This window comes from Chinchilla lanigera, unplaced genomic scaffold, assembly GCF_000276665.1.
Source record: "Chinchilla lanigera isolate Chin_1 unplaced genomic scaffold, ChiLan1.0 scaffold00016, whole genome shotgun sequence".
NCBI lineage: Eukaryota > Metazoa > Chordata > Mammalia > Rodentia > Chinchillidae > Chinchilla > Chinchilla lanigera.
In genome coordinates this window covers 13,742,521-13,763,007 of record NW_004955417.1, presented here as the reverse complement: position 1 = coordinate 13,763,007, position 20,487 = coordinate 13,742,521, and the positions used below count along the sequence as shown (strand labels likewise).

At 46.9% G+C, this 20,487-nt stretch overlaps 1 protein-coding gene across 1 annotated transcript in view; it reads right to left on the bottom strand.

Annotated features, from left to right (window-relative positions):
• Nucleotides 1–2,957: 2,957 nt before the first annotated feature.
• The window catches only part of Matn2 (matrilin 2), a gene marked incomplete at its 5' end in the record, with an annotated part of 113,672 nt that continues 96,142 nt past the window's right edge, over nucleotides 2,958–20,487 (bottom strand). The window contains 9 exon segments of the mRNA XM_013512824.1: nucleotides 2,958–3,543; nucleotides 5,400–5,498; nucleotides 5,848–5,982; nucleotides 6,312–6,383; nucleotides 7,288–7,440; nucleotides 9,638–10,051; nucleotides 13,416–13,538; nucleotides 15,077–15,199; nucleotides 16,624–16,746. Coding sequence (XP_013368278.1) covers nucleotides 3,488–3,543; nucleotides 5,400–5,498; nucleotides 5,848–5,982; nucleotides 6,312–6,383; nucleotides 7,288–7,440; nucleotides 9,638–10,051; nucleotides 13,416–13,538; nucleotides 15,077–15,199; nucleotides 16,624–16,746 — 1,298 coding nt within the window. The 3' untranslated portion in view covers nucleotides 2,958–3,487.

Below are 20,487 nucleotides of genomic sequence, written 5' to 3'. Positions count from 1 at the left end.
TCTTCCTGCCTCAGCCTCCCAAGCACTGGGATTACAGGCTTGTGCCAGTAAGACCAAGCGATTCTTACTAGATAATTAAACATTTAACTAACATTGGGCATGATGACACACACCTGTAGTCCCGACAATTGGGAGGCTTACACAGGAAGACTGCTGCCAAGTTCAAGGCCATCCCAGGTGACACAGCAAGACCTATCTGGGGGGAAAAAACTTGCTTGGTCTGACTACTGCTCTCAGACTTGGTCCTGTTTCCACCATTCACAGTGTTTCCGTCTTGGCTAAGGAATTTTTTGTGCTTTTAACCTTCAAATCAGTTTCTCCCCCAAGTGTACCTTTCATACTATCTGAATGATATTTTCTCTCCAGGATGACTAGTTCCAGTTTCCAAAGTGTGCCCAGAAGAATACAGAATTTCAGATGACAGTGTTCCCTTTTTTGTAGTGTTTATTAGCGTGGCTTTGTAGATATTTTGGAATATTTTACACTGTATGTTGTACATAGTGATTACCTTCATCATGGGGAACCGGCATATGTACATAACACTTAATTCTACTCATCTCCATCTCTAGATCCCAAAGATGGTTTCCTGTTAAGTTATTTTGCTCTTCATTTTTACTTTGGGTTGCTCATATGAGAGAAACCATGAGATACGTTAAGCTTGTGTGCTGACTTACTTAACAGTGTGGTCGCAGGGTGCGTCCATAAATAGGTTTATCTTTCATGGCCTAGTAGTTCTCCATTGTATATACGTACCACATTTTATTTATCCAGTCATCTGTTGACGGACGTACAGGCCTCTTCTAAGATTTAGAAGTTGTGTTAAGATTTAGAAGTCCTGTAGATATGAGTATGCAGGTATCACTGTGATATGTCTAAATTTTTCAGGAATATACTTAAAAGGGGGATAGTTGGATCAGATAGAATTGGAGAATCATCATACTGATTTCCATAGTGATTGTATTAGTTTACATTCCCACCAACAATGTAGAAGGGCCTACCCCAAGCTTTGCCAGCATTTGTCCTTTGATTTTGGTTTTTGTTTTTTTTTTTTCTTTGATGATAGCCATTGTATCTGGAGTAAGATGGATTTTCAGTGTTTATTTGCATTTCCATAATGGCCAAAGGTGTTGAGCCTTTTAAAATTATTAGCCATTTGTAAAAACTTGTGAGATGTGCCTGTTCATTTCAGTTGCCCATTTTTTCAATGGAGTGCCTTATTTCATGTTTTGTTCCTTATATATTATAGATAGTAGTCTTCTGAGGCGGGGCTGGCAAAACTATTTTGGATTTTTTTTAGAAGACTTCTAAGGTCTCCTTGGTCATGTGCTATAAAAGATCATTTGTTTTTACCTTTTTTTTTTTTTTTTTTTTTTTTGGTTTTTCTCCAGTACCGGGAACTGAACTCACGACCTTGCACTTGCCAGGCAGGCGCTTTGCCGCTGAGCTAAATCCCCAGCCCCGTTTTTACCTCTTTATATGTACTTTGTGAGAAAAGAGTTCAAGATTCAGAGAAAAGAGGTTTAAAGTGGGTAGAAAAGAAATACTCCCTGCTTGGCCCTGGAATAGTTGCAGTAAAGTGCCACTGAACTGCTCCTGAAGCCAGGCAAGATGGTGTGCACCTGGAAGGCTGAGGAAGGAGGGTTGTAAAGAATTTTTTTTAAAAAAATCAGAATGTATCTCGGTTCAATTTCAAGTACCATTTTTGATGGGAAAGAAAAGCTGCTTCTGGAAAATCTCACTGGCCAGGAATATCAAGGTGGCATTTTAAAATGTTCTTTCTAATAGAAATGAAAGTGATGTTTGGCTGGGTAGCTCTAATACACAGGAAATCTCAAGTCAGCTGGATTTGCTGTGCATTTCTGAACTTCCATAAGGTGTGAAGAGAAATATAAAAGAGGTTAGATGTTGTGAGAACCAAAGTCAGGAACTGTAGTTGTCTGGGACGGTGGCGGCAGCAAAAGGCATAGAACAAGTCAGTTGTTAGGCTGGTCTTGAATGTAGTCAGGTTATCTGGAAGGTGGTCATCTGTTTCACGGAAAATAGAGTTTTAGTAAATTCGGTGATGGTGTGCTCCCACCTCTGCTACCAAGTTGGAGAAATTTTGCGCCACTAGAGGGAGCTTGAACACAGCAGAAGGTGAAGTAAGGGGAACTCAGATCAGTACTATGTCCTAATGAAAGCCCGTTTTTAGCTCAGATGTATTGTTTAGATATAAACTCCAGGGCTGAGGCAATGAGTCATATGATACTCAAGATACGGTACCATACTGCCCTTTGGAAGGCCTTTCTGGTGAAAATCCTTGAAGTATTTCAAATTAGTTCATTTGTAGAGCATCATTTGGACGTAATTTGGTTTTTGTTTCTTAGGAAGCTGTGTCTAAGTGCCATCTTGAGCTCATGGGGTTGAAATCCCCTTAACTCTATCCCACTTCCCTTTCCCTATCTGGCACTCATCCTTCCAGCACAGTTCCTGTACTACATACACGTATCAGCCACTAGTAGTGCTTGTGTTTTCATCTACAGAAATAATACATACAAAATCCTGCATTTAAAAAAAAAATTCATCTTTGTATTTGAGTGGACTGGAGAATTCCAGTACCTGTGCAGTATTTCTGTGGTTGGACAGTACCACTGTGTACTCAGTTCCTCTTCCAATCTGATGATTTATTGCCTACAAACTCTAGTCTCATTCTCATGTAGCGCTCCTTGTAGGTCTTAGTAATCTGCAAGTTCAGTTGCCCGTCACAAGCTTGGCTGTCCTTTTCATTTTATGGGTGCAGGCAGATTTATTCCCCCAAGGAACTGCCTATGTGTGTACTCAGCAGCAGTAAGAGCCTATATTTCTGCCCCAATACTAATACTAGTCAGACACTCTTTTTGTCAAGCTGATGGAGCAAAAATTAGTATTGTTTTAATCTGCATTTTCCCGATTAGTAAGATTAGCCGATTTTTCATATATTGGCCGTTTTCATGTGCACATGTCTTGTATTTAAGAATTTTACACAGAATGCATTCTCTGTAGTGAATTTTAATACTGTATAAAAAATTCAACTTGTTACACGAGTACATATGTCCTGTGCTTTTTACGCATCCATATACATATATCAAGAATAAGTCCAGTACCAAGCCAGCATTTTCTGTGGCCGGCCAGTGCTTGCAGAAGGAGGACTGCGAACTTGTAATCAGATGAGACTGCAACACTAAGGCTGCCTGAGGCAGAAGCAGATCCTATCCAGAGGACATAAAAGACTATCTTGTGTAGCTTATTCTCACAGTAAACTCATCTTAGAACTCTGATGGATTTGTTCTCCTAAGTAAATTTTTACAGGTTAGTGTGCACTTTTTGCCTTTGTATAGCAAACCAGCTTGCTCAGAACTGGTGTGTTTACTGCTCATTACAGACTTCATCACAGCCTGAGCTGTGGGGCTCCGTGCCTCGTGTGATCCTCAACACCATGGTGTACAGATGTGGAGAGCATTTCCAGTCCTCATCTGGCTCTCAGGCGATTTTCCAAAGCTTCCATTCTCTGTGTCATTTCTTCTAGTAAATCTCAAATTAAGGAAGAGTCTGAATTACCTGTTTTAATTTACATTCAAATAAATTTGATTCTTCTACATAAAAATTTGTCTTGAAATACAGAAGGTTTTGGGGGTTTTCTCCCCCCCCCCTTTTTTTTTGTGACAGTCTCAACATACAGTTCAGGCTGGCCTTGAACTCACAAAGTAGCCCATATTGGCCTTGAACTTGCAGTGATCCTCCTGCCTCAGCTGAGTGCTGGCGTTACAGGTGTGCCCATGTTCAGCTTCCCTGATTTTTAAGTGTTTTATTTTTTAAATTTCTCAGACAAGGTTTCACTATGTGTGTGTGTATGTATATATATATATATATATATATATATATATATATATATATATATATATATATAGCCCAGGCTGGCCTTGAATTTGCATTGATCCTCCTGCCTTAGCCTCCTGAGTGTTGGGATTACAAGTGTACACTACCACACCTGACTTTTCCCCAATCCCTGTGAAATATTTTAAAATCCTGATTTGTAAGTTTATAATAACTCATTCAACATGCTGTCAAGATAAGTACAGTTCAGGTTAAGTTCATTTTTAGAAACACGAAAGCCAGATAGCTCAGTTTGAATTTGTTTTCATTCTTCACATTTTTCTTTCCACTCACACCCCTGATGCTTGTCAATTAGTGCGGTCCAGCACAGCTCTGGGAGCCAGCAGTGAGAATGCGGGGGTGCAAAGGGAAGGAAGCGTAGAAGAGTTAGGCTGTAGGAGCTAAAGTCCAGGCAGGGAGAGGAAGGTTTTTGCCACAGTGCCAGCTAAGGCTGGGGGAGGGGGCAGCAACCTTGAGGAATCCAGGCCTCTGCTCTTTTGTAGAGAACTTGAGTGTCTTGTGCAGCAGGTGGACTTGAGGGGGCGGGGGAAGGGAGGAGAGGTGCTAGAAGATGGATTACGCGTCCCTGGAAGCCCCCCTGCCACCCTGTGCCTGCTCCCTTGGCCAAGTGAGACCCCAGATTCATCATCCGTATTAGCCACTGCCAGAAGATGATTTCATGTTACTTAGAGCATATTTACAACTTTTGAAAAGGGGAACTCTTACATAGTGCGTTCCTTACGATAGAAGCCCACTGGCACTAGGGCAGTTGGGAACTGAACCATTTCCCTGTAGACTGGTAGAGCACACGGAGATACCCAGCAGCGGCTTTAGTAAGCTGACCGTCATTTTAAGTTTAGTGCACTTGGCAGTGAGTTCAGTGTGTAAAAAACCCGAAACCTCATTTCTGTATTATCCCACAGTATCCCTCTCTTTATAATATTGTTCTAATGAATCACTGGATCCTGCTGTTCCCTTGGTAAACTGTTTCATCTCTTAAGAGTGCTGATATAAAAGATCTCTACTGCCAAAAAAAGGGAGAAAAGAAAATCCCAGCCCAAAAGTCTCAGCCCTGGAGAAACTTCGCAGCAGATTCCAGCATGGCTGCCCTGCAGGTTGGAGCTAAAGAACATGATTAAAGTGTGAAAGCTTGTTCCACAACATTCTTTCTCCAGGCGTACCGCTTGTTAGTAGATCGCCTCTGTCTTCCTAGCAGAGACAGAGGAGTTAAGTCCTTTTTATTTTGTACTTTACGTATTGCTTGGCAACTGGTCTGACTGCTAATCCCCCTAGAACAGCAGATGGCAACTAAGTGCTTGACCACTGTCACTAAGCTTGGCTTGACCTTGGCTCAGACACCTATCAGGCTGCTGAAAAAAAATCCTTTCCTGGAGTTCACTATTCTTGATGTCCTGGGGATGACTTCATTTGCTAAAACCCACCTATATAGTATTTGTGAAATTTAGATACTTGCAGTCTCTATAGAACATAGTATTAGAAAAGGATATAGCGCTGTGTTAATTTTCTGACTTCTTCATTCGCAAGGTTCTGGAACATTATAAGGTTTTCACATTTGCACTGATCGTGTTTTTCTTCCAGAGGGCTCCCTGAGAAAGCAGATGGAAAGTGTTCACCTCGTCACCCAGCAGACTTACCCCACACATAACAACACTACTGAATCAGCATGCAAGGGAACCCGTAATGAAAGAGATGTCCAACTGTGCCAGGCAGCTGGACCCAGTGAAGTAAATACTGGGAAAGGCTGTCTGTATGTCTCACATTGGAAGAGCCTTTCTTGTGGGTTAGGAAGAAGACTGCTGTACTCCTCCTGGTTTATTTTTTTTAGTTTTCATTTTACTTAATTTTTCTCTACTATTTCTTCTTGAAGCTAAGCTTGCTGGCAGGTGAAAAGGCTGGTATCAAGTCATCTTACAGTAGTATTTTACTTAGCATTACCTGAAGATTTTGTGGAATGGAAAAGCTTTTGTGTAGACTGTGAAAGATTGTCTTCTTCAAACAGGTACCTATGTTGCACTGCAAAATTAGAACAGGAAAGTAGGTCTTGTATATTTATGGTGACTGGCTCAGATTCTGTAAAGAGAGAGAAAACTGAAGTCAAACCTGCTTAACACTGTTGTGGCCTAAAGCAGCCACCATAGGAGTAAGGAAGGCATTTGGTCCTCCTAGCACGCTCACAGTGACAGAGTTTCCTTTGGGACGTACTGTGGCAAAAACACCGTGAGCAGAGACACCAGTTACCAAATACGGCGTAAAGCACAGAGGTGAATCTTCCCTGTCTGGTAGAGGCAAAAAGGCCTCAGCTAACATAATTTAGATCTCACTCGCTTTCAGCTTTTTATCTGGAGGGAAAGCGTGGCAGAAGCCCCCACCAAGTGAGAACGCTGCTTTTCCAGATGTACCTGTTGGCTGGCGGCCCCTCTTTGGCAGCCCCTCTGCTGGGGAGTCCTGTCTCCGGTCGGAGTCCTCTAGAGCTGAGTAGGAAGAGACGATGAAAAGGAGTGACAGGTTTCCCCGTGCACCGCCAACTGCTCACCTCCCCGCTGTAACCCAGGCTCTTTGGTTTTGTTTAATAACAGCAAATATTCAGAAAGCTAGGACCACTTTAGGGCAGCTCTCCTAGAGAAGCATCTCCCCCCCGCACCCCCCTGCCATCATGTCTAGGGAGTAGCACAGAAAAGAGTTGAAGCCCAGGATTATTTCGTTTGTTTTCTTTTTCCCTATGGCACTGGGAGTTGAACTCAGGACGCTGTGCTGGCCAGGCAGGCGTTTACACCACTGAGCTATATCCCCAGCCCCAAAGCCCAGGATTGAGTTGCAATGGCAACAGCTCTACTTGAAGCATTTCAACATAATGGAAGAGCTACGGGGCCCACACCATCTCACAGGAAGGGCCTTCCATCCCCGGTCCTTCATCCCAGAGTTCTTTAGTGGAGCAAGACCCAGCCCTTAAGACTGGATCCTACCGAAGAGAGCCTGGAACTGGAGTCGGGACACGGGTGGAACTGCTGTGTGTGTAAGCACACTTGGCACCACTACTGAAGTGAAGGAAAGGCCCTAAAGCAAAGCCTGAATTCAGAAGGGCAGCTTGGTGCTCCGCAAACAAGTGGTCCCCACCGGAAGGGATTCTGTACTCTCAGCGGCCCTGCAGGGACCACTGCCCCATCCACTGCAACTGCGTGCACACCCTGAGTGCACGCAGTTCTGAGTCACATGTCTGCTTCTTGCTGAGATGCTCACACAGCAAAACATCTGTCATCACATGCAATCGTGTGTGGTTTCCAAGTGTCACCATCCTTGGCCACCAGGGAGGCACACAGAGCCGCGGAAGGCCTGGGTCCCCGCTCTGCAGGCCGAGCCCGACCTGGCCCCGCGCACCTTCACAGATGCCTTGCTTCAGCTTCGCGCTGATCTCGCCCATGCTGCTGAAGTCCTCCGCATAGAACAGGTGCTTGGCGGTGGGCTCCGAGGCGATCTCCTGCAGCTCCTCCTCGATGGCTTTGCCTATGCCCACGGCGTACATCGCGATACCTGGGGGCAGAGCAGACTAAGCATGAGGCAGGGTTGCCTTCTAGGTACCCAGAGCTACTGAGTGATGTGACTCGAGGAGTCCCCGTCAACACCCTTTTCTTTGTATTCCCCACCATTTTCACTCTGGCGCTAGGAGCGAAGGAGAGGGATCCTGGAGAGAGGTGAGATACCCAGGCAAGGCTGGAGGCCCCATCTGCTCCTGACCCATCTACGGCTTTGCTCTGAGCTGGCCATTCTGGGTGAGCAGGAGAGGGCATTCTCTTAGGCTCCCTAAAATGGAAATCTCGCTGGAGGTCAGTCCATGACCTTATAACCTAGGTCCTACTTCTCAAAGGTCTAGGGTAGGAACCTTAAGTGGCCTTGGGCCAAGTGAAGCTGCCTCTGCCCACCTCTCTTGGGAGGACACATTCTTGCTAGACCCTGAGCTGAAGAGGCAATGCTGAAGACCTTTAGAAACCCCAGTCAAGAAAAAGAACAAAGCCAGGTATCAACTGTAGATTTCCACAGCCCCAAAAGCTTTTCAAAATTTTTAGCCACCCCCCCATATACTCTTCATGCCAACATTTTCCAGCACTGATATGCTGGCTAGTTGATTAGACTACATTTTTTTTTCAATGCACATAAAAATGGCCTGTAAATGTTGGGTGTGGTGGTGCATGCCTGTAATCCCAGCACTTGGGAGGCTGAGGCAGGAGGATCGTTGCAAGTTCAAGACCAGCCTGGGCTACCAAGTGAGCTCAAGGCCAGCCTGAACTGCACAGTGAGACCCTGTCTCAAAAAAAAAGAAAAAAGAAAAAAAAAAAAACCCTGTAAAGCAAAGGGTAAGGGTGATTCCTTATTCTGTCTGTCAGGTCAAATAGCAAGTCCGCCATATTTGTCTGTGAGCCTAGAGGCTTCATGCACAACTCTCTAAAAGGGGCAATGCCTATTTGAAGATAGTGTCACCTATACGTAGAAATAAATTCATAAGAGGATGTCACACCAGATTAACCTTGCTGAGTCAAGAACCAGATACCTGTTTCTCCTACCACCTTACCTTTGGATGATTTGTGGAAATCTGAATGGAGTAGATTGGTCTTTTTTGTTTTTTTGAGACAGGGTCTTGCTATGTAGCCCAGGGTGGCCTCTTCCTGCCTCAGCCTTTCCAATACTGCAATTACAGGTGTACGCCACCACACCCTGTTCAGGTAGATTTGTTTTAATGAGTCAAATAAAGAGCGAACTACTGGTTCTGCAGAAAAAGATGCTTCCCCCAATACTTGTGAAGTGGGCCAGCAGGACCGGGGGTCAGTTGTGAGCTCCAGCAAACCTGTGTAGCGTGAACAGCAATTTTACTGCGCAGATGACTCAGGGCCTGCCCCTTGGCTTCCAGTGCCTTGGGCAAGGAAAAAGGAGTGAAGAGGGAGGGAAGCCACGTCCATACGATGACCTTCACAGAGCAGACGAAGTCAGCACGAGCCGCCTTCCCTCAAGAAGGAACAGGGCCCACCGCGGTTCCCTCAGCCCCGCTCATGACTCGGCAAGTCCTGTCACACGTCTTCCACGTGTCAGGCCCGGCCAGGCACTGGCCCAGCCAGTCTCAGGGAGGCCCTGGTCTGCGCCTCCCTCTCCCCTCAGGGGACCCGCTAGAGCACCGTGCCCTCAACAGGGGCTCAGAGTAGCAGCCACAATAGACTGCTTCCCAATCTCAGGTCCGTGTCTCCCCCAGGGAGCCCCGCACTGTCTCTCCAGCCCTCCCAGCTCTGGGTTCCCTTTTACACGGCCACAGTCCCCTCCCACATGTCACATCAGCACCCCTGAGGCAACCCCCAGTCCTTCCCCGCTCACACTGAGGGTGGGAAACCCTCGGCAAGGCTGAGCTTTACTTGGGTAGAGTCACCACCCGTTCCCACATCTTGAGTTTTCACAAAGCTAACTTTCACCAGCAAGAGTATTGCTGCACTGGTTAAAAACGAAAGGAGCTAGGGATGGTGGCACCGGGGAGGCTGGAGCAGTAGGATCGCCATGATTCAAGGCCAGGCTGGGCTACATAGTGAGTTCAAGGCCAGCCTGAATTACAGAGGAGACCCTGTCTCCAAAAACAACAAAACACCAAAATCCAAAACAGGTCCCATTACAGCCTCTAGGTGGCAGTGTGGTAAAGGTGGCAATGTCGTCTGTCCTTCAAAGACCATCTCTGCCCGGGAGACCACATTACCATGGGCTTTGGCCTTGCTGGCCCACTCGGAGACGTCGTCCTGGGCCCGTCCGTCGGTGAACACGATGGCCACTCTGGGCACGCGTGCTGACAGGGGCCGGGCGCCCTCCGCCGCGGTGAAACTTCTCTCAAACATGTGCTTCAGGGCCAGCCCGGTCATGGAGCCCTTGCCCATGTACTTCATTTGGGCCACCGCTTTCCGCATGTCCTTGGCCGAGTGGAAGCTCCGCAGAGTGAACTCGGGGCGCACCTGCGTGGAGTACTGGAGCAGCCCCACGCGGGCGGCCTTGGGGGAAATGGCCAAGGAGTCTATGATTCTGGTCACGAACTGCTTCACGATCTCAAAATTGTCTTCACCAAGGCTCTTGGATCCGTCAATCACAAAGACCAGGTCAATTGGGCCCTCCGTGCATCCTAATAAAAGGCAAGTTAAATAATTAAAAATCATTCGTCCATAAAAGTAGAAGACACTGATGCTCAATTGGAGGCCCAAATGCTTTGGGGAACCACCTTTATTTTTAGGAAGACAAGAGGTGATGCAGCTTCCTGGGGTGGTGCATGCCTGTAATCCCAGCACTCAGGAGGCTGAGGCATGAGGATCCCTGTGAATTCAAGCCCAGGCTAAATTATTTAGTGAGATCCTGTATCAAGCAAAACCAAACAAACAAACACAAAGAAGTGTGTGTGGGGGGGTTTACAAACAATGATCATTTCTGCAAAGGCCCTGGATTCAATCCCCAGTACCACAAAAAAATTAATAATAATAATAATTCATATATATATATATATATATATATATATATTAGAACTCTGCCTCAAGCTTGCCAGGCAGGAACTGTGCCAATGAGTTACATCCCTAGCCCTCACATATTTTTATTTGTGTTTGCCTGATCAAAGTGGTAAAAGTAGTAATTCTCATAAGCAAACACACGGTAGATGTTCAAATTATGTAACAAGCAGGCCCACACCGCACCCTGATTGCTGAGAGTCGCCCCGGGAGCGGCTGTGTGTGCCGCACACAGAAGACGCCGGCCATACCTGAGAGTCCTTCCTCTGCTCCAGGAGGACGACATCACTCAAGCCCCGGCCTTCAGGTGGCAGCTCTTGTGCGGAGCTTTCCTAGGAACCCTATCTGAATATCCTGACACTATCTATTAATGTATTCAACCGCAATTTTATTTACAATACACCTTGCTACAGTTTATAGCTAGATGTCCCCCGAGATCCTCAGGCACTCAGAAGTGCTGCTTTTGGAAGGGGGCTGTATCACGCGGGCTGAGGGCTGACCCGCTGTTCGGAGCTGGGGCTGGGTTGGAAGAGGCAGTCGGGGGGGTGTGGCCTTGGAGCGGTTAGCTCCCTCCCGGCCCCTCGCTCCTCTTTCCGCTTCCTGTCCTCGGGTTAGGTGAGCAGCTCCCTCGGCCATGGCCCTCTTCCAGACCACTTTGCCTTGGAGACAGCAGACTGCGGACTGAACCCTCTACAGACTGCGAGCCCAAATAAACCTCTCCTCCCTTACACTGTGGACGTCAGGCATTGTCTCAGCAAGGAGAAAGCGGCTAGGACGCATGGGTCTTGTGCGAATCGGTAGCCATGGCAGGACCGCCACGGTGACCAGGACAGCGTGCCCAGCTCCTCGCTGCTTACAGTCTGACGTGCTCTGTGCTCACTGAGAGGGTAAGACTCGAGGTGGTGCCTAGCGGGCGGGACACTTGTAAGCTCCTTACTATTAGAGTTTAAAACGAACCATCACTGTGGATTCTTTCTAACCAAGGCTTTTGGGGCAACTCAGTTGAAATAAAAGAGAGAAGAAATTCATGCAAACACCTAAGGAGTTTGGGTGTGGACAGACTTTGTTATTGAAGGGCTGTGTAAGAAAAATTCACAGACCCCAAGTGGATGATCTCATTTCAGTGCACGGTGTATTACTATAACATTCTCTTTTATGCATCTAATCTTTCAAAGCGAGGGGCAACTGTATAAGCAAGTAGAGACACACACAGGGGCAAATGTTTCTAGGTTTGGCCAATGTAGCACACTGACGTATTTGTGTGTGTGTGTATGGGTGCGCGCATGGGGTAGCTAAGTTCTTCTCTTTCTCCATTAAGTGCTTGTCCACATCACTCACCCTGTTGATTCTGTCTAGTGAACAAAGAAAAGGCCCAAGACAGACATGTGTGACCACATCAGCTTAGGAGCACTGTGCTTTTTTCATTTAAAATATCTTGGGAGTAAGCCAAGCATGGTGGCACCTAACTATAATCCCAGCACGCTGGGAACCTGAGGCAGAAGGATCACAAGTTCAAGCCCAGCCTGGGCAACTTAGCAATTTATCGAGATCTTGTCTCAAAATTTAAAAAATACACTGGGGATATAGTTCAAGTGCAAAGGCCCTGGGTTCAATCCCCAGTACCACAAAATAAGCAAACACACTTGGGGTCTGTTTCGAGCTGCTTCATTCTTTTTAACAGCTGCATAGTATTCCACTGTGTAGGTAACCGTGATTTATTTAACCAGTCTCCTAAGGGTGGACATTTAGCTTGCTTCCAGTTTTTTGCTGCTGGAAATAATGGGATACAAAATATCCTTTGTGAACACATGCACATACCTGGAGTTGCATTTAAAATATGGCCGAATCACCCTCCTAAAAAACTGTGCTAGTTACACACCCATTGATCACTTTCTAATTACCAATTACCACATACCATTGCCAACGTAAGGAATTATTACCTTAGGAATTATTACACTTTCAATCTCTGATAACTTGTGAGTTAAAAAGGGTATCATAGTTTTAATCCTTTAAGACATATTTTCTTTTTAAGGCTTTTGAACTTCATGTCATGTTTAGAACAAGCTTCTCTACTGTGAGATTATAAAGTGATTCAAAATTTTCTTGCTATTTTCGTGATTAATTTTATTTTATTTTTGTTCTTTTGAAACAGGGTCTTGCTATGCAGTTCAGGCTGACCTTGTGCTCACTTTGTAGCCGAAGCTGGCCTCGAACTCGCAACGATCCTCCTGCCTCTGCCTCCTGAGTGCTGGGATTACAGGCGTGCACCTGGCAGTTATGATTAAATTTTTTGTTTGTTTTTTAGGGACAGGGTCTTGCTATGTACTCCAGACTGGCCTTGAACTTACTATGTATCCCAGGCTGGCCTCAAACTCAGGGCAATTCTCCTGCCTCAGCCTCTGGACTAGTCGAATTACAGGCGTGTGCCACCATGCCTGGTTTAAAATTTTTTTTAAATGTTTGAACTTTCGATCCATCTCTTCTCCTAAAGTCCTATGTGCTGTACTGAAGGACGTTTCTTAAAGTCCACTGTGCTGTAATTCTCCAGCACAGTGCAGAGCACAGTTCTACCTTTCACAACCAGATGTTCTCATTCAGACTAGGATCACTGCAGACTCTTTTTTTATTTTTTTTTTTTTTGTCTTTTTGAGACAGAGTCTCACTATGCAGTTCAGGCTGGCCTTAAGCTCACTTTGTAGCCCAGGCTGGTCTCAAACTAGCAACGATCCTCCTGCCTCAGCCTCCCGAGTGCTGGAATTACAGGCGTGTGCCGCCACGCCTGGCCTCCCCGCACACTCTTGAACTTCTGGGCACCTCAAACCATTTTCGCAGGTGCTGCTGCCATGAGGCGTCCCCCTCGTCCCGCCCTGTTTGCGTACACTGGTTTAGATTTATGAGGGCAGCAGAGGTAAAGGATTTGTGGCCAGAAAATATTCCAAGAAGCAGTTGCTCCCAAACCAAGTGAGAGCAGAGCCAAGTCAGGCCACTCACGCTTGCAGCGCCGTCCATCCTCGGCGAGGACGAAGCCCTGGGAGCACTTGCAGACATAGGAGTTGCCCTTGCTCACGCAGATGTGCTCGCAGCCGTGTGAGCGCGAAGCGCAGGCATCCTTCCCTGCGGAGAGAGCGGAGATACGCACCCTGTCAGCGTGGCCATGGGCCGCGGGACGGGCAAAGGAGAGGGTGAGGAGCGCGTCATTAAAACAGACCATCTCGCTGGGAACTCGTTTCTTGAGACAGGGTCTCGCTATGTAGCCCAGGCTGCCCTCCCACTCGAGCTGATCCTCCTGCCTCAGCTTCCTGAGCATGTGTGCCACCAAGCCTGGCAAAAGCAAATGAACTTTTGCCTTAACTGAAAAAGGGCCATTTGGCCAACTGAGGCAGAGTGTCACAAAAGCAAGTAAGATGTCCAACTTCCCAAAAGGAGGATGAACAGCCAGAATCTCCTGGTGGATAAAAAATGTCCTGTGCACTGCTGATGCCACCTCCCTGAGCTAGCATGTCCACAGCTTTCTTCCTTGGTACTGTGATGGCTGATGCTACGAGTCACCTTGGCTAGGCTAGGCCCAGCTGTTTGTTCCAGTACTAGTCTAGAGGTTGTGAAGGTAAATCTTTAGGTGAGATTAACATTTAAGTGGACTGAGTAAGCAGACTTCCTTCCATGATGTGGGCAGGCCTTATCCAATTAGTTGAAGGTCAAGAAAAAAAGACCAAAATTCTTTGGGAAGAGGGGACTCCCTGGGTCTCAAGACTGCACTGAAGATCTCATACTTGCCAGCCTTCACAAGCCTGTGGGCCAGTTCCTTATTCTTTCTCTTTACACACAACATATGCGCACGCACACACGCACACACACACGCACATACACACAGTTGTCTTTTTTTTTGAGACAGGGTCTTGCTATGCTTGAACTCACTATGTAGCCTTGAACTTGAGGGGATCCTCCTGCCTCAGCCTCGTGAATGCTGGGATTACAGATGTGTGCCACCACCTCCTGCACAATGTCTGCTTTTCTAGAGAACCCTAATACATTTCCTAACTAAATTCTGAGACTCTTCTGTATGACCTATGAAAGTCAATGAGAGTATGGATTTTTCAAAAACCCACAGAAATCCCTTGGCTCCTCTTCTACCCCTTACCCTCACTTATAAAGTCTGCCAAGAACAAGGCCTACAGTTATCTTCTGCTGCATGTAGTGGCTCTAGCAAAGATTCTGCTGCTGTGCAATGCCTAGCCAGGCACTGCCCTAGGCCCTGGCATCCACATGGCCGCTATGTTCAGGGCCAACACGGGACAGGCAAAGTGCCAGGCAACATAAGACCCCCAACATTCCCAAGGGACTAACGTCAACCTAATCTCTAGGGAAACACTTCCAGGGTAGCCAAGGTATGGAACTGAGATTTGTGATGCTGGCTAACAATTGTGAAAAGGAAGATGTTAAAGTGGGGTGTGGTGGTGCTCAGTGATAATCCCAGCACACAGGAAGCTGAGGCAGGAGGGTCGCTGAGACTTTGAAGCCAGCCTGGGCTACATAGCAAGATCTTATCTCCAAGAAAAAAAAAGGGGGGGGGAGGGTGTTAAAGATTAAAGGAAGGTTCCTCACTGCCTGAGCCCCACAGACGGAAACCCCACCCCCACCCCCAGGCTCCTTACTTCTGCAGCGCTTCCCGTCCTCTGCCAGCCAGAACCCCTCCAAGCACTTGCAGGTATACGACGTGTCGCCGCTCACACACACCTGCTCACAGCCGTGGGCCACATCCTGGCAGAAGTCTTTCCCTGTGGGTGGCAGAGCAGACAGAACAGCTGCACCAACTTAAATTTTACACGGCCTTGGCCGTACAGGGCCCCTGCATCAGGCTGCTTCCCTCTGTGCTCCTGAGCAGAAAGGTAAACTGAAGATGAAGACTCCTGAGCAGACTCTTCCAACGTTCTCACTATCGTCATCTCCAACCGAGCTTTAGGAGCACTGAAATCTAATTTGACTTTGTCCCAACATAACATAGGACTTAGGAGAATCACTTAAGCTCCTGGAATCTTAGTGTGACTGGAAAATCAGAAGAATAATTCCATTACTCACCTTTCCTTCCAATAGTGTTAACCATCACTGTGTAGACCAGGCTGGCCTTAAACTCACAGCGATGCTCCTGCCTCAGCCTCCCAAATGCTGAGATTACAGATATGAGCCACCCTGTCCGGCCCAAGTTGTTCTTTGTAAAGAGCTTTGAGAAGCTTGAGAAGATGATGGATAGGGATGGGAATCGTTTGCTTGGGGTTACACTCCTGTGTTTTGAGAGGTAGGCCAGTCATGAAGTCAGTGGACTGCCCTTGGCAGACTTGTCATGCCCCACCTAAGAGGCATTGTTTTCTGAGACAAGGGTAGCTTCTTCACCAGGTGCCCAAGGAGGGATTTGGGCACCGGGAATAACAACTTCAACAACATTATAAAAGATAAATGAACAGGGGCTCAGAGAGGGTAAGCAACTCTCCCAGGTAATAACTGCAGAACTACTGGCCGACTGACTCCGGACTTCCGGTGTGCATCTTCCTAGTTTCCTGGTGCACGGCACAGAAGGGAAGGAGTCCAGCTGTTGCTCTCCACTGACGGGTTTTTTGTGTTTTTTTGTGCTTGTTCATTTTTTAATAGATTTTATTTATTTATTCATGTAGGTGCTGGGGATTGAATCCAGGGCCTGGTGCATGCTAAGCATGTATTCTACAGTGAGCTGTCCCCTGTCACTAGAGTTTATTTTTAGGACAGTTTTAGATTTATAAAAACATTGAGAGAATTCCCATATGCCCTACACACAATTTCCCTTATTCTTAACATCTACAGTAAGACAGTATATTTATTATAAGAAATAAACCCAGACTGACACAATATTAATAGCTAATGTCCAAACTTTGTTTATACTCAGGTGTGTGTGTGTGTGTGTGTGCGCGTGTATGTGTTACTGGGGATTGGACCCAGGACCTTGCACATGCTAGGCAAGCACGCTTACTACCGAGCGCCACCCCTGAACCACATTTACTTTGTACCTAGTGTCCTTTCTCCTGTGTCAGGATCTCATTAGGATCCCACCTTACATTCCTTGGTGTGGCGCTGGGTAGTGCGAACCTGATCTCTCCAGAGCCCAGGGTAGTGCGTTGCTGCAGCACGCAGCGATCTGACCCAGTCAGGGGCCGGTGGCACCAACACTTACTCCTGCAGGTCTTGCCATCGTCTCGGAGTACGAACCCTTCAAAGCACCGGCACACAAATGAGTCTTCGTTGCTTATGCACGAATGTTCACAGCCATGGTCCCCCGCAGCACAAGGGTCCAGTTCTGAGAATCAAATTGGAATGACAGAAACAGAAATAAAAAATAATTCATACCTGAGAGGCTTACTCATTCGCAAAGAGGCTTCAGACACCTTAAATTAAAATAGTACTTGGGCCGGGGATATAGCTCAGTGGCACAAGCGCCTGCCTGGCAAGCACAAGGTCCTGAGTTCAATCCCTGGTACCACACAAAAAAAAGGTACCCATTTCTGCAGCACATTTTTGAGTAGAAATCGTGTCTACAAGCAATCATCCATACCGAACACATACAAATTAAACAATCATCCCCTCGGGAGAAATGAATAAAAGATATGAAAAGACAGGCCAGGTGTGGTGGCACAAACCTGTTATCTAGCATTTGGGAAGTTGAGGCAGGAGGATCACTGCAAATTCAAGGCTAGCTGGGGCAACATAGTAAATTCAAGTCCAGCCTAACTACATAGTGAGACCCTCTCTCTCTCAAAAAAAAAGATATGAAGATACAACTTATGAAAGAAGAAATGAATGGCATATAAATAGTAGAAAATAAGTTTAACTTCATTGGTTATCATAAAATACCAACTTATCTATATATGCATGCATGTATGCATGCATATATCATACTAGGTAACTCACCCATTCAATCTTTCAACAATTTTAGTTTATTTTTTTTGAGACAGGCTCTCACTGTGTAGTTCAGGCTGGCCTTGAGCTCACTATGTAACCTAAGCTGGCCCTCAAATGATCCTCCTGCCTCAGCCTCCTGAGTGCTGGAATTAGGGACATGTGCAACCACATCCTGCTCCAATTGTTAACACATGTCAAAACCAGACTAACTAAAAATGTTATAATGAATCCCTTTCTTCCCCCTGACTACACTATATTCTAAAGTAAGCTTCCGAACATGAAGGGAATTTTGCCTTTCCTTGGGCAGAAGCACTGCCTCTATCTTCCAACAATGCGGGAGCTTGGGTAACTGAATCTGTAACTGCAGAAGACAGCCAGCCCGAGTTGGACCTGGCTTTGCTGCGGACCTGACTTACTCTCTGAGCACAGCTCGGACTAATTACTGTTGCCGAGCAAGCATTTCCCAGTGGCTCCGGGCAGCTCCTGGCATAGTTAGAAAGTACAGCGCGTGATCAGAACCCAGCCGCCCTGGAGGGGAGCTCCCCCACCATGGATGTGCAACAGTACTCTGTCTTCTGGGGTCATAAAACAGTCTTTGCTTGCAGGCCCTGAAACCCACAAGCATCTTTCCAAGCTCCCCGGCCCTACCCGGCCGCCCTCCCAGCAGGTGTGGGCTTTGTGCTTGAGCTTCCCCACTCCCTGGGCCGAGGGTCCTGAGAACTAACTATCCTGCGAGAGTGGGCTGCTTCCCCGCAGGAGGGGCCGGAGAAGCTGAGCCCACAGGGCACATCTCCACGCGGGCTCCTGGCGGCCAGACCCGCTGCTCTTTGGGAGTTTTGTTGTGTGCCTGCTCTAAAATCACGTGATGAGTTTTCCCCCGTTTTTCTTTTTTCACATCCTTGCCTCAGAACACGTGATCAAGTGACAGGAAAAGTGGGGGAGCTCTCAAGCTCAGTCATCCCATGACTGCTTACGCAAAACAGGCACAGCGCTCCAAGGCACACCGAAGAGGTTGCGTGGCCCTGTGTGGGAGAATCTGGCCACAGACACAAATGTGCCTTTCACCCCAACTTCTCTTCTGCAGTCTCTCCCACAGTGCTCTGGAGCCCTGCGAAGGGACCCTTTCAAGCTCGTCACCCAAGTGCTGTGGGTAACAGGGAAAAATTCAAACCACCCAAGTATCCAGCAGCAGAGTTGCTGCATAGTCCACAGGATAGAACCTTACACAGCTCTAAAGAGAAAGAGGATACTGAAAGATCTCTGGGAAATAGTATTGTGTAAAAAAAAAAGCACAGAATGGGAGATGTAGTACAGTATTTTTTATGGTATAAGAAAGTTAAATATATTTGTATTTGCTTTTATTCACATAAGGAAGCAGTGAAAGGCTTAATCAACTAATCATTGTATTATACAGCTGCCCTCTAATGCTGTGTGAGAAATTATCCCCCAAACTTAACAGCATTTTTTCTTTTTGGTTTTTTGAAGCAAGGTCTCACTATGTAGTTGAGGCTGGCCTTGAACTCACTGTTTAGCCTAGGCTGGCCTTGCACTCACTGTGATCCTCTTGCCTCAGTGTCCAGAGTGCTGGAATTACAGGCCTGCACCACACCCAGCATGCTTGGAGTCTAGCCTGGGCAACTTAGCTAGAACTTGTCTCAAAATAAAAAGGAAAAAGGGCTGGGACTGCAGCTCAGTATGAAAGCCCCAGGCTTTCTGGATTCCCAGTACCAGAAAAAAATATTCTTAAGGGAAACAAAGGGCTTACAGTTAAAAGTAAGCCTCTTACCTTTGATATCCAACACCATTATCTTCATTTCTAGTTGCAAGGACCCAAAACCCACACCCACAACTCTACAGAGGAAAGGATTATTTTGGCTCACAGTTTGTAGAGGTTTCAGTTTGGAGTGGTCTGGCTCCAAGGCAGGGCAGCATGGCAGAGGAGAAGCAGCTCATGGCATGGCAGAGGGAAGTGGAGAGGGATCAAGGGAGGAGGAGGGAGAAAGAGAGAGATACAGAGAGACCCTTCCAGGCCACACCCATAGTGACCACCTCCTCCGACCCAGGCTTCACCTCCCAACATAGCATTTAGCTATAAACTCCTCAGTGGACTCATCCACAGGTAAGTATCACACCCCCATAACCCAATCACTGCCCAAAAACTCCACCTATAAGCACATGAGGCTTTGGGGGACACCCAGGTATAAACTATAGCAATCATCATTTTTAAAGGCTGCACAGTAATTCACCTGACCAGTCTCATATTTGATGGGCATTTAGGTGGTTCCTAGTCTCTTTTTTATTAAAAAAAAAAAATCATTGTGGTGACAAATATTTTTGTGCATACAATTTTGCATACAATATGAAAATGTAGCTGAAAAACACATATCCTAAGGCAGAAATGCTTAAAGGGTCTGAACCTTCAAAAGCTGGTAAGTAGCTCTAGGGCTTCCTCCAAAGAGTTTTGTTATGGTTTATCAACTTTTGAAAGATGATTGAATTATGAGGGCCCTGCAGCTGACTTGCTGTTAGGAGGCAGGGGCCTGGTTGGAGGTGGCTCATGGGGGTGGGACATGACCCGGAAAGGTATCTCTCCATCCCCACTCCTCCCTTCTCTCCTTCCTGGCCACCATGAAGTGAGCAGCTCTCCTCCACCAGACCCTCCCACCCCACCTTCCTGCCTTGGTGCCAGCCAACTCAAACTAAAGACTTGAGCCAAAACAAACTTCCCCAAAAAGCAGCTGCTTTTGCTGCAGCTCTAAGAGAAGCAGATCCCAAGTCTGATTCCCGGGGCCCCAAGAAGAACTTGACAACTGCATTCATCTGCTACCACTGTTAAAAGCCAGGCCACCTCAAGAGGAACTGCCCTAAGAGGACCCCTGGGCCATGCCCTGAAGGCAAAGGTGACCACTGGAGATCGGTCTGCCCTCTGAAGCGGAGACCCCAGAGCCCAGACCCATCCTACCAGTTAGTCCAACAGGAATGAGGGGGCCTGGGGCATACTCTGCCTTCTCCCTCTGGCCAGACTGTCATCTCCATGGAGGAGCCCCGGGTAATCATGACTATGGAGGAACAAGAAAACAGCCTGTTGCTAGATACAAGTCTCTCGGTCCTTCTTTTCAATCCTGGCCTTCCTTCCAGC